Here is a 14,491-nt window from a genome sequence, read left to right as displayed (position 1 = left end):
ATATTTTCGTGCTGGATTAGGGATTGTCATAATCTCTGCATTTGTTTCAGATTATACTGGTTGATATAGGCCTACCCCTGCATGTCTATTTATATCTTATTTATTTGAGTGTTCACATGTGACATGTGGACAGTGGCAGACCCTACACAAGTTTTAGAAGATTATGTAGGTTATAGGCCCACAGTGAACTAAAAATGTGTTCATCTGTGACTACTGAAATTGAAAATGTGATCGCAAAAAAATACATACATTAATAAGATAAGATCATAAGATGCATGCTTTATGTGTAAAGAATAAAGGAGTTCCCAAAAGTGTTACATTGCTTAATTCAGTTTATTTCGTGAAGGCCCACATCAAAGCAGTTGCTGGCAATGGATAGTCTCATTGACTGACATTTAATACTCAGAAGACACTACTGACCTCTGTTGGTGCAACATAAAAATGCAGGTTGATGCACATTCACCGAAATTAAAGGCACCCTGGGCTACACGGGAATGTACCATTTTGTCCCTTGTATTATGTAATAATTAGAGTCTTATGTAATAAATGTTAAAAAGGGTGTTTAATCTTATGGTATCAAATCATTCCTCTACCTTAATCCTTCTTTGCTAGTCCAAAATGTGACAGACTCTTTGTGCTGAGCAAATCCATTCATCGAAATGCCTTGTTTCATAATTTGTGTTGTAGGCCAAATCACAGATGGACAGACCCTGCACTCAAAGAAATAATTTTAGAACCTACTGATGTTTTGGACTCTCAATACTGCAGTTAGGAATATCACAGAGGGAAAAGACATTTAATTAATGACTTGAAATATTTATTTAAAAACTGAAAAAATTAAACAAACCCACACACAGTTCTTTTTTTAGTATATAATATAAAGACACGTTTGAAATTGTTACTTGAGTATTTTGTAATGCTCTGGTTTTTCTTGACTAACTGAGAGGCAGTTGAAAGGCTGGCTGAGCTGGTAGACCTACAGATGAACCAAAAGGTGGAAGATGATAGATTAGGTGACCAAACACAGAAAAATCAGAATTAAATACCCAGTGTCACAACAACTTTACAAAACGGCCAAAGCAGTGCATTAAACACAGAGAGGGCATGTGGACACAGAAAGACAAGAGCTTTAAAAAGAGCTCACTCATAGCTCAACACTTGGTTTCACTCATTCACTCACACGCGCACACACACACACACACACACACACACACACACACACACACACACACTCACACACACCCTGGTGGAGACTAAGCAAGAGCATACAGACTCAGATGTATGTTCACACAGACACACACACACACACACACACACACACACACACGCACACACACACGCACACACACACGCACACACACACGCACACACACTTGTGAAACACATGGTTCTAGCTTAAGCTTAAGAATGCTTCTGAACCCCTTCCCAGTCTAGAGGAAGTCTCGTCTGGTTTGTCAGAGGCCTGGCTGAGGTAATCATGGCCCTGGTGGTTGGCTGGCTGGCGACTTCTTTGAGCATATCCAATGGCTGGAGTTGTGTTGGGCTGACAGACAGTGACGGTCTAGAGGCTGTTTGGCCCTGAAAAATTGCTTCAACAATGACAAGCAATAGAAGATACATTATTCTGCCTCCCTAACCCCATCCCACCAGACTCCCCTTAGTTTGTAAAGGTTGTTCCTTGACAAACGAGTTTGAGGAATTTACAAATCAGATTGGAAGCTCAAAGGTAAACCAAAGCAAATTAAATTAAAATACCAAATATGAGGAGCTGTGGGCCCGTCTGCCATTGCTCCTCTGCTACAATACTGAGTTAAAGCTTTTATTCTTTTTTTAAAAAGGATAAAGTATGAAGCATATCATGTCTACTGTTCAGTTACAATGTCTACTTTATCACTGAAGTATTAAAGTATGTGAAATGTTGACCTTAATCACACTTGAAGGCACAAATGTATGTTCTCTATTCCGTTATGGAGGGTCTGTGTATGCGTATGTGTATGTGTGTGTGTGTGTGTGTGTGTGTGTGTGTGTGTGTAAGAGAGTGTGAGGGTGTGGCTGTGCTGCATGTATATGTGTGAATGGAGGCAAAAGTAGAAGTAGAGAGGTCTGGAGAAGACAGATGCCAGCTCTTTCTTTCTCGCTCACTCTCGATTAAAAGGAATCGCCCTCTAAATGGAATCCAAACTATTTCGTCAGGCCCTGGAGCCCTCTGTGCCTGCTGCTGCACATCAAAAGTCCTCTGGTTAACGCACCACATCATTGATTCAGTCTATGTCCTATTAACAGTCTGTATGTGAACCAGCTCTCTCTTGTTTCTAAGGCAGTCTGTCTCTCTGTCTATGACACTGTATGGCCCAGTTCACCCGTCAAAACTGGAGGACAACGAGTCAACAACAAACAGTCATATCTAGCTCAGTCATGGACTTTAACTTGTGAAATGCTTGTGACCTCATGTCCGCCATGTTGGGTGAGTCAAAAACGAGCCTGGTCAGAAGAGTCTAGACATCTCAGAACTTAAGTCAGAAAGAGAAGTTAATGAACCACTCTTTTACCACCACCACAACTCAAACGCCAACCAGATATCTGTTCATAAAGTTATAGCTTGGCATGTGTCTTGTTCTGATGTCAAGTTAGTTTTTGAAGTCAACTCGTTGCACACACAGATACATGTACTACAAAGAGTGAGAAAGACAGAGAGAAAAAGAGAGAGAGAGAAAGGGAAGATAGAGAGGCAGAATCAGAGCGACTCAAAGACAAGGAGGCTTGGTGTGAAGTAATTCATCATATCAAGATCGGCTATGTCCAGATCAGAGACAGGCGTCCACAGTGGGTCACTGTGTGTGAGTGTGTGTATCTGTGTCTGTGTGTATGTGTGGATGTGTCCCACTCCCAACACATCGGCTCGTATCTCTCCATTTAGAGTCCAGAGTCCAAAGCAAGGCCGCTGTTGTCGTGGAAACGAGTGTGGTCCACTGTGCAGGAGCTGAATCAGGAAGGCTTTGTGGTTCGGCCCAGAACAGTCCAGAACGGAACAGAACAGAAATCTCCAGGGCAGGAGAGCGACGCGTCTCCAAACACCTGTCCCCTTTTTGTGTTCCTTTGTTTTTGGATCCAGTTGTGGAGACGGAGATGGAGACACCAGATAGGAGGTTGCCACCGCTACAGTTGTGTGAAGCACTTTTTGTTTATTTACGGCATCCAAAATGGTGGATCGGTCACGGCGCAGTGTAGACTTTGCCCACTGTGTTGTGTGTGTGTGTGTCATCCAGTCAATGCTGCAGGAGGAAACGGTGCTTTTGGGTTTGAATGGGGCATGGTGGGTGTAGGGTGGGGACTTGGGAGGTCAGAGGTCAAGGGTCAAGGATGGGGACTGAGCTGCGACACGACACCACCTTCAAAAAACATGTCAGGGGCCAGTCAGGAGTAGACAACCAATCCTCCAATAAATACATGTGGTGATCGGCAAGCTTGCGGACCTCTGCTGCAAGTCTGTGGCCGGCGGATGGGAAGAGCGGGTCCATCCCGTTGCTGTTTGTGCCATCTACGCGCTATCCTCGTGGAAGTTTCCTCCTCTCCACAGCAGCAGGAAAGGTTTGTTTTTCTTTTTCTTTTTTCTTTTTTTTAAAAAAGCACCCTTTTATTTGGCTTCGTTTTGCAATTACAGAATGAAAATAAGGATGAGAAGACTTCTGAGTTACGTGTGTGAATAGCGGGGAGAGGGACTGAGAAAAGAAGTGAAGGAGAGAGAGAGAGAAAGAGAGAGAGAGAATAGAGAAGAGAGGAGAGAAGCCCAGCCTTGAAATAGCTGCTGTTGTGTGGCATGTCTCAACCTGTTCCTGTTGAGAGAGAGAGAGAGAGAGAGAGAAAGATTAGACATTAAGATAGTAATGAGCACACCAGACACATTACTTCTCTCACCGGCATGCACTAAGATACACACACCTGGGGATACACTTGGGAGGAAACGTGTGTGTGTGTGTGTGTGTGTGTGTGTGTGATTACGTACCCTCCTCCTCCTCTCCCCAGCCCTCGGCTACTCCGGCCAGTTCGTAGTGTTTCTTCCTCAGCTCCCCCAGCCTCTCCCTCTCCCTCTGCAGACGCGTCTCCAGCTCCAGCACCATGACCTGCTCACAACAAAACCAGACTGAGCTGCATGCCTGGATACTCACTAAAACAGACGTGCTGTTCACACACACACACACACACACACACACACACACACCTGCGAGTCCATCTCCTGCCTCTTGATCTGGGTTAGTGTCATACTGGAGAAGTCCATAGTTTCTACAAAGGAGAGATTTGAACAAAGACCGTCAGTAGAACACACACACACACACACAGATAGACACACACACACACAATCTGTGGAGCCCCAAGCATTCTGCTTTCAAGTGCATCGGTTAAATTTGGAATGTGGACAATGTTGCAACAGAGGGCAATAGCAACTAAAATGGCAGCTATCCCAGTTATTAGGTCACGCATCTCTCTACACATAAATATGCATGGCCATGTGTCACTGACACACACACACACACACACACACACACACACACACACACACACACACACACACACACACACACACACACTTACCAGTCTCTTCAATCTGTGATTTGCCAGACTTGGTCGATGCTACGACACCAGCAGTGGCTTGGGTGACTCCTCTAGAAGCTTGCTGTAGCCGAGCCAGGTTGGCACTGCCCTTGTCTGCCTTAACCTGTGTGTTTGAGTACGTGGGTGTGTGTGTGTGTGTGTGTGTGTGTGTGTGTGTACAGAGAATATTGCGTGAGGGAGACACAAAGATGGAGGAACAGGGAGATGAAAAAAGCTGGTGTGACATTCTGGTCCCAATTCAGGTCATATTTCCAAATACAAGCACATAACAGTACATTCTAGTTACACAATGTAGAATGGGGATCAAATAGTTATAGACACAGACCTCTACAGTACATCCCAAATTCTCAGCAGTGGTACAGCAATTCATTATTTAAGAGATCACATACAAGCCCTCTTTGACAAAGCATGTTTAATATTGTATGAGTAAATGTGTGTGTTTCTGTACCTTGGAGGCCGCCACAAGCTGGGCCGTGCTGGCTGCGATCTCGTGTGAACACACCATCAGCTCCTCAAACTTGCCTTTGCCCTGAACCACCATGTCTGCTGCATCCCTGCAGAGATGGAACCAGACACACAGGACATTTGTAGAGAGGCTAACATCGAATAATCATCATCATTACAGTAAAACCAGGTAAGCTGTAACAGGATATTATTTTCTGTTTTCAGAATATTGTTGTAAAATTGTTGCTAGAATTGCTCTTAAAAGCTTAAAAATGTTTTTATCATGTTGTAAGTCGCTTTGGTTAAAAAGCGTCCACCAAATTTAATGCAATGTAATTTTACTTCCACTATCAAAGTGGCATACATTTGTATAGTATCAAGCATCACACACATATTTGTAAATTCAAGTTAGCCACACACTGCTGTCTGAAGAAAAAGGGAATCTGTAAAAGCAGATTGTGATTGAACTCATTCACAAAGACACACAGAGACAGTCAGACACTGGTCCCAACACACACACACACACACACACACACACACACACACACAGAGAGAGCACTTACACCAGCACAGTGGCCCCCCAGCCCACTGCCTTGGAGGCGGAGATCAGGCCCTCGGTCCAGCGGGAGTTCTTGGCGTAGAACTCCTTCATGGACGCCGCTCCCTGCGGAGGCAGAGCAGCGAAGAGTCAATCAGCTGTGTAAACCAGCTCACTGCCACCGGGGCGAGCGAACACGGTCAGCACAAGGACACACGACAACGAAGAGAACATTCCGGCAGACGAAAAACGGACGCCAAAACAAACGCGGCGTCCAACCCCAAACGACAGCAGGAAACGGATCTGGCGAGAGATCAGGGCCGGATCCGTTCCCGAGTCGCCCCCAGCCGTCCGAACAGCCGGCCATCTGTCAGCCCATTAGCAAGTTTATTGGAGGTTGTAGCTCACCCGGCCGCCATCCACGATGTCCCTCTGAAGGTCTTTGGAGGAGAGCACCAGCACTTTAATGGCCTCCATGAGGTCTGTACAGGAGGCCAGAATCCTGCAGAGGGCGCCAGAGAGACAGCAGACAAACACAGATTACAAACAGCTCAACCACACACCACAGGGCGGTCAGAGGCTTCAGAGGGGCTGGGACTTCCTGGTATGTTGTGCAGTGGGCATCTGGCTTTGCTCTTCGCTTTGAGTGGAATCAGCTGCCTCCGTATAACACACAAGACAGTAGAACTTTGTAGAACTACTACTACAACTCCTCCAGTTCTGATTTAATGGGGGTAGGTGGCTATGCTTTAGATAACATTTTTCAGATGTAAGGAGACACCAACCTTTCATTGACCTCCATCTTGATTCCAGTGTCAACAGCTCGGGACTTGTTAAGCATTTCCTGTTTTAAAAACATTGATAATCTAAATGACATGTTGTAACCAAGAAACTAAAAGACAAAATGTGTGAAATCACATACACACCCACACACATTCACAAACACACACACACACACACACACACACCTCTATCCTGGCCGCGGCTGACTCTACGGCCTGTGATGCGGCGGACATTTCCGATTCCACCAGATCTCCCAGTTCCCCCTGCTGCAGCTCAAGACCACGCGGTCGTAGCTTCTGCTCCGAAACGAGACCCAGCGACCACGAGAGAGAAGGGAGGGGAGCAGAGAGAGAGATTACAGCAGACACCAATGAATAAGATGAGCCAAACAGACAGGAAGAGAAAGACACAGACAGAGTGCTATTTCCTTTTTCCACAGTCTCTTCAGGAATAAATCCTGTGACAGGAAATGTGCAAGGATAGAGGGTATGTAGTAGTTGTAATAATATTATGATTTAATCAGTCAGACCTGTAGTTATTCCAGTTATGATTCAATGGGCTTAAATGGGTCTGACGTGCTGTTAACAATGCTGTGTGTGTGTGTGTGTGTGTGTGTGTGTGTGAAAGAGTTTGTGTGTGTGTAAGAGAGTGTGTGTGTGTGTGTGTGTGAGTGTGTGAGAGAGAGAGAGAGAAAGAGAGAGAGAGGGAGAGAAAGAGAGAGAGAGTGTGTGTGTGTGTGTGTGTGTGTGTGTGTGTGTGTGTGTGTCTCACCTCGGCTGTGGCCTTGATTCCCTCCAGCACCTCTTTGAGCTTGCTGCTGTCCGCAGTGGCCAGAGACTGGCGGTCCTGCAGCTGAGCCAGCAGGGCCAGAGCCTCCGCGCCGCACGACTTCACACTGCTGGACAACACTGCAGGGACAGACACCAGATCAGCGCTCAAACAAACACCTACCAGGACAAGAGTCTACTCGACCTAAGAGAATAAACTCATTTCCTGTGTGTTGTGTGTGATTTTAAAAGCCGACATTGTTAAGCAAAAAAGTAAAAAAATCACCGCTCATCCGTGTGAGGTGCAGGATTAAGAGTAAACTTGATATTTTAAGGAAGAATCCCGCAATTCAAGTCTTTGTGCAATTTTTTTTTTAAACTTTACTGACTCTGTCTGATTTACTGACTCTGCCTGATGAAGATCTAACGACCAAAAGCCGACATTGTGAAATGGTAATACTTTCAAGTGTAATGGAACAGCGATCAATTTAAAGTTACATAAATATAGCGATAAAGAGCTTATTTGAAAACAGACAGGGTAATTATGATACTCCGTCCGGGTTATCATGATTCATGGCTGTAGTGCGCATCCTCCCACATGTGGGCCTGGGAAGCGTTCGCTGATTACTCCCCAGTTGTGCATGTCTGTACATGTCTCTGTGTGCGTGAGTGCTGTAAGCGTGCAAAGGATCCCCATGGGAATACTAAAGTGGACCAGCTACAGAAAAGTTATTAAGTCCACCCCCACACAAGTTAATAGCGGTGATTACCAAATACACACAGACATATACACACACACACACACACGCACCAATACATGCATACACATTCACACACACACACACACACACACACCAATACATCCATACACATTCATACACACACACACACACACACACACACACACACACAAAGCAGGCCCTGGCAGTCAGCGTGGGCTGAATGCTAGTGGAAGCGTCTGTGTACTGAATGGATTGAGTGGGTGGATCAGCTGCAAGTTCTCCTGCTTGTTTAAGCTCCTCATTCGTTTTTTGTTTGATTTGATCATTTGTACTCCTAGGGCCTACTATTCATCTCCCAGTAACCGCTATTAAGGCGAGACATGTGCAGCTACAAATGGCAAATAATAATGGCTCAACCACCTACTTATGAATTACTGGTGCAAAGAACAAAGCTGAAAGGACATTCCAGATTCCCCATTATCTACAGCTAAAATTAAACACTGTGCACTGCCAACCTTAGACTTCATAGACCTAAGAACTTCTATACACCACTGTTAACACTAGGTAATGAACATTGCCTGAATGCCTACCAGACCTTAGATTAGAATGTCTACACACCACTGCCTGAGTGCCTACCAGTTGAAAGACCCCCCACACACACACACACACACACACACACCACACACACACACACACACACACACACATTATTTACATATTTAAACAGATTTAGCGTGTGATTGTGCTGTCTCACCGTCTGCTTGATCTACGGGCACCATGTGGGAGGTGGCGCTGCCCTGGATGATGGTGTCTCCGACCAGGTGGGCAAACTGGGTGACGGCCTGCACCAGCTCCGACACGCCTGTGGGGGGGGTGGGGGGGGGGTTCAAAGAGCAGAGTCACTGTAGCGTCATGCCCGGCTCATGCCCAGTCTGTGGTGAGTGATACCTGAGTCACGGCGCTAAACCACCACAAGGGTGGAGGAGGCCAAGGCGGAGCTAAACCCACCTGTGCTGTCGGCCTGGAAACCGTCCCTCGCAGCCTGCAACCGCTCCACACACTCCACTGCGGCCTGACACCTGGAGAGAAGGTAATCTGCACACACACATATGCACATGTGTGAATAATGCACTAATGATAAAAGTACACGTGTTTTTGAGAGTGTATGTGTGTGTGTTTATGTGTATGTATGAGTGAGTGAGCGACAGTGTGTGTGTATGTGTGTGTGTGTGTGTGTGTTTATGTGTATGTGTGTGTAAGTGAGTGTGTGTGTGTGTGTGTGTGTGTGTGTGTGTGTGTGTAAGCGAGTGTGTGTGTGTGTGTGTGTGTGAGTGTGTGTGTGTGTGTGTGTGTGTAAGTGAGTGAGTGTGTGTGTGTGTGTGTGTGTGTGTGTGTGTTAACCTGCAGAGCTGGTGCAGCTGATGTGTGCGGGGTCGTCCAGTGTGCTGAGGCAGTCCTGGATGATGCGGCGGGCCTCCTCTAGCGCCCCCTGCAGGGCTCCCCAGCGCAGCGCCTCCAGCTGGGCCTCCAGCGCCTGCTCACGGCTCTCCTGCAGCGCACACACACACACACACACACACACACACACACACACACACACACACACACACACACACACACACACACACACACACACACACACACACACACACACACACACACACACACACACACACACACACATACACACACACAAAAGCAGTCAGCCACATACAATCTAATGGATCTTTTTCACAGCAGCCATTTTTGACATGAAATATGGCAAGCCGAGGTGTCAGTAATGATTAAGGTATTTGATAATTAATGTTCTGATTCTGCTACACATAAATTGAACACAGATTTCATTAACATAATCTGGAACACCTGTCTTGGTCCTACTATTTCATGTCAAAATGGTTGCTGTGAAAAAGGTCTACATCACCATCTTCAAAACTCAAAACTCAAATGTTTTTCATCAACTCAGAAGACTTGTGATGAAGGTGGAGTGGATTTATGACATGCTCGTATGGAGTTCGTAACATTAGGCCTTCAGGTCATAACCATGTCATTTCTATCAGTACTGCCATTTTATTTGATCTCTTGATATGATGATCTGTTTGGTGTGCTCAAGGATAGCCACACACACATGCACTGCAGTGCACACACACACACACATGTAGGCACGCATGCACACACTGTACACACACACACACACACACACACACACACACACACACACACACACACACGTACGCACGCGGCACACATGCACACACTGCACACACACACACACACACACACACACACACACACACACATGTACGCACGCGGCACGCATGCACACACTGCACACACACACACACACACACACACACACACACACACCTTCTCATTGAGCTGGTTCTGCAGGGTCTCGGCAGCCTTGACCCCGCTCTCCCTCTCGTTGGTCAGGCTGTTCTGCACGCGCTCCAACTCCTCCCCGATGCTGGCAAGCTCCGCCTCCTTCTTGGATACAGACTCCACTAGCTCCGCCTTCTCCGCCTCCAGTGACGAGAGCTGAGTGCTGAGCTCCTCACTCGACTGAAAGTGTGTCAGAGAGGCAGACCGAGAGAGTTTGAGTGTGAGTGTGTGTGTGTGTGTGTGTGTGTGTGTGTGTGTGTGTGTGTGTGTGTGTGTGGGTGTGTGTGGGTGTGTGTGAGCGAGAGGGTCAGAGAGTTGGGGAGGAGGTGGTAGGAGACAGATGGTGTTATATAAGAAACAAAGAAACAACTGACAATTTTTAGAGGGGGTAATTTGAGAGTGAGACACCAGGGGAAACACATGACATGACAGGAAGGCAAAGGTCTGGACCGACGGGGGGACTGGGGGATGAGAGAGGGGAGGGGAGTGGAGGAGTAGAGGACAGATAAATAGAGAACAGCCATAAGGGCGACTGATGGTGCATACACACACACACACACACACACACACACACACACACACACACACACACACACACACACACACACACACACACATGCACATGCACACACATCATCTGTGCTCTTCACTCAGATACCACTGAGACCAGCCACCTCTGATGAGGGACCAACAGCTCCAACGGCAACACAGTCTGCTCTCTCCCTCCTAGCATCCTCTCTCTCCCTCTCTCCTCTCTTTCATCTCTCTCCCTCCCTCCCTCCCATCAGGTGTGGACTTCATTAAAAAGATTCTCAGAGGAGTCACTGACTTGCAAACTGATCATCAACATCCACATACAGACATCTGTGACTGCACTTGAATCACAGTGTTACACCATGGGTAAGGGACAGACAGATGTATGAATAGATGGATAGATGGATGGATGGGTGAATGGATGGATGGATAAATAGTGTACCTGCTGGGAGGAGAGCATGCTCCCCTTAAGGATCTCCAGCTCCGTCCTGCTGGAGTGCAGCTCTGCCTGTAGGGCCTGGAGCTGCTCCAGCTGAGCCTTCTCCTGCGAGAGAGAGAGAGAGAGCGATACAGAGAGATGGAGAGAGAGATACAAAGATACAGAGAAAAAGAAAGAGGAAGAGAAAGAGAAAGAGAAAGAAAGAAAAAGAGAAATAGAGAAAGACCCCATCAGCAATCACACACCACCAACATACGATGTGGCATGGTATAGCTTGATTACCGTAGTCAGAAAACGAGCTAATTGATGTTTGTGTTTTGTGCTATACCTGCTGTTCCGAAGAGTCTTGGGCCGCCTTCACCTTGTCCTGCATTTCCTTCCTCACGCTGTCCACCTCGTCCTGAGCCGCCCGCGCCACAGTCATCTGACGGGTCACTTCAGCGTTCTACACACACACACACACACACACACACACACACACACACACACACGCACGCACACAGAAAAGCCCTCTGGATTGGAGTAGTCTAGTGACTATTCAACCATTTTCCCCATCTCAACAGAAGTACAATTATAACACAGACACACTCAATCATATCCACACTATTCCCATAACAGCAGTGCATAAGGAGTTTAAAAGCAGAGGCAGTCGGTGGCAGAAGAATGGCGAAGTGTTGTTGTCTTGGGCCCTGCTGTGCCTCGGGTGTCTTTCCACCAGCCTCTCTGGGGAGCAGCAGCCCTCGGATGACACAGAGCTAACCGCAGCAAGGACAGGCACAAACAAACACTCATCGCCTCAAAGAAATATCTGTACTGCAGAGAGAGCAACCGTGCTAAGGACTGACACGAACACCCGCCATCTCCCCTTAAGACATATCTGTACTGCAACAAAAATGGGTAAACGCTGCAGAACAACCGCTATCTACCCACAGTTGGTTCTTTTCCTTTTTCTTTTCTGTGAATCAATCTCAACGGAAAGCACTGAGCCATAGACCTCAGATTTCCTTTCACACAGCGGAGTGCCATATTACATTTGATCATTCTCCTGTGGCATGTGAGAAAAACTGGTGGGTGAACCTAGCGGCTGGGCGATTGGGTGAGGAGAGGAGAGAGGCTCTCACCTTTCTGAGTAGGTCAGCGTGGCTCTGAACCAGCTCGGTGTACTTCTCCTTCAGCTTGGTGTAGCGCTGCTCATTGGCCTGGGCCTTCCCTGAAACACACACACGCACGCACGCACACACACACACACCACACACACCACACACACACACCACACACACCACACACACACACCACACACACACCACACACACACCACACACACACCACACACACATCACACACACACACACACACACACACACACACACACACACACACACACGGGAGGAGTCAGATCAGTGCTCTTGAAGTAATCTTCCCATGAGCTGGGCAATTTATGGCAGGTAATGAGTCAAGAGAGGGGAGTAGAAAGAGACGAGAGAGAGAGAGTGAGAGTATGTGTGTGAGTGAGTGAGTGAGAGGGAAGGATGCCTCTTAGGTCATATTGTTTCAAAGCACTCTCTCATTTAAATTAGGCTGCATACACCCACTCACTCAACCTCTCACAGTCTATCTCTCTCCTGATCTCTCCCTCTCTATCTCTCTCTAACACACACGCACACGCGCGCACACACACACACACACACACACACACACACACACACACACACACACACACACACACACACACACACACACACACACACACACACACACACACACACACACACACACACACACACACACACACACACACACACACACACACACACACACACACACACACACACACACCGAGTGTGACGGGGAGGGAGAGGAAAGAGGGTGAGGAGAGGGCCGATGTTGAACACGCGGTCATAAATAGTGTCTGTAAGTGGTGTAGAAGTGGCTGACGAGCCGCTGCTGGTGCAGTGATCTCTCCCCAGCCTCGGGCACAGGGCACCGCGGAGAGCCATCCATCCACCAGCACGGCACAGCACAGCACCCACGCCTACCACGGGCCACTAACATTACACTACAGCACTGTGTGTGTGTGTGTGTGTGTGTGTGTGTGTGTGTCTGTGTGTGTGTGTCTGTGTGCGTGTGTGTCTGTGTGTGTGATGGGGGAGTTTGTCACGGTTTAAAACACAATTACCTTTATCCTTGTCTGAGGTAATAGTGGGGGATGGAGCGATAAAGGACAGGAGAACAGAAAGTCAAGGGAGGTACAGGAATGGAAAAGAAAAGAAAAAAAACGGGTACAGTGTGGGGTTTACAATGAAGGATGGGCAGAATGGACTGTACACCACGGAAGGCTATTTCAGCCGGTATATTTATTTATTTATTTATGTGTGGAGAATTGGCAACGGCATCTTCTGTTATAGTCTGTTCCTTTCGTGTTCACCCTGACACAGCGCAACTCTTTATTCTATTTCTACACAGGCATAAATCCCTCAACATTTTAACGTGCTCTTTCAATATTCACTAATTTCACTTATAGAGTGCGAAAACATTCCACAGGTCTCATGGCGCTTTACAGAGTGTTAACCATTCAGAGAGAGTAATATTCACTTGGTGTAACACCCAACCGTGTCCCGTGTAAACAGATGCACTAAAACAATGCAAGTGATGGTCAATCGGAAATGTTTGCAACTGAACTGTGTCAGGGAAGGAGAGGGAGAGCGGGCGACGTGAGGGGAGACAGGGGGGGAGACAGGGGGTGATGTGACGTTTTTTTTTTCTCACGTTCGATCTCCGTGAGGCTGCGCTGCTCCTTCTCCGTGTCCTCCTTGACGCGGCGCAGGTCGTCCAGCTCGGCCCGCAGGAACTCGCTCTCGCCCAGCGCCTGCTGCTTCAGGTGGCTCTGCTCCGCCAGCTCGGCCTCCAGCTCGCTCACGCGCCCGCGCAGCGCCTGGCACAGACGCCCGCTCTGCGGAGAGACAGGAGGGCGAGAGAGGCGAGAGAGGCGTGTGCGTGAGAGAGGCGTCACTTCACAAATCACAGAGAGTGGTTAGAGAGGGACGACAACAGAGGGCATCTAATAAGCGATGTGCACAGCCTAGGTGGAAGAACAACAACAATACAATAGGAATTTCGGAAGGAGAGAAAAGAAAGAGAGAACAAAGCCATGAACAAATAACGGGAAAGGAAAGAGAGGAAGGAAGAAAGGAAGGAATGAAGGAAGGGAGGAAGGAAGCAAGAAGAAAAGCAGAGCACGGAAAACATTCAGAGAGGGAGGGCCAGTGTCAAAGTT

At 47.5% G+C, this 14,491-nt stretch overlaps 1 protein-coding gene across 2 annotated transcripts in view; it reads right to left on the bottom strand.

Moving 5' to 3' along the window:
- Positions 1-327: 327 nt before the first annotated feature.
- hip1 (huntingtin interacting protein 1) overlaps positions 328-14,491 on the bottom strand; it is a 38,598-nt gene continuing 24,434 nt past the window's right edge. For both annotated transcript variants that reach the window (XM_062551770.1, XM_062551771.1), the window contains exons 14-31: positions 13,984-14,167; positions 12,339-12,427; positions 11,546-11,662; positions 11,221-11,322; positions 10,230-10,424; positions 9,267-9,414; positions 8,874-8,960; positions 8,620-8,727; positions 7,148-7,284; positions 6,562-6,672; positions 6,379-6,437; positions 6,002-6,095; positions 5,619-5,719; positions 5,060-5,165; positions 4,591-4,714; positions 4,220-4,281; positions 4,004-4,121; positions 328-3,833 (exon numbers count right to left, since the gene is read on the bottom strand). In XM_062551770.1, the coding sequence (XP_062407754.1) occupies positions 3,823-3,833; positions 4,004-4,121; positions 4,220-4,281; positions 4,591-4,714; positions 5,060-5,165; positions 5,619-5,719; positions 6,002-6,095; positions 6,379-6,437; positions 6,562-6,672; positions 7,148-7,284; positions 8,620-8,727; positions 8,874-8,960; positions 9,267-9,414; positions 10,230-10,424; positions 11,221-11,322; positions 11,546-11,662; positions 12,339-12,427; positions 13,984-14,167 (1,953 nt within the window). In that variant the 3' untranslated portion in view covers positions 328-3,822. The remainder of the gene's footprint in view (positions 3,834-4,003; positions 4,122-4,219; positions 4,282-4,590; positions 4,715-5,059; positions 5,166-5,618; positions 5,720-6,001; positions 6,096-6,378; positions 6,438-6,561; positions 6,673-7,147; positions 7,285-8,619; positions 8,728-8,873; positions 8,961-9,266; positions 9,415-10,229; positions 10,425-11,220; positions 11,323-11,545; positions 11,663-12,338; positions 12,428-13,983; positions 14,168-14,491) is intronic.

Source organism: Sardina pilchardus, chromosome 13 (genome assembly GCF_963854185.1).
Source record: "Sardina pilchardus chromosome 13, fSarPil1.1, whole genome shotgun sequence".
In the NCBI taxonomy this organism is placed as follows: Eukaryota; Metazoa; Chordata; class Actinopteri; order Clupeiformes; family Clupeidae; genus Sardina; species Sardina pilchardus.
Note: the sequence above shows the minus strand (reverse complement) of the source record. Positions and strands in the feature narration are given on the sequence as shown.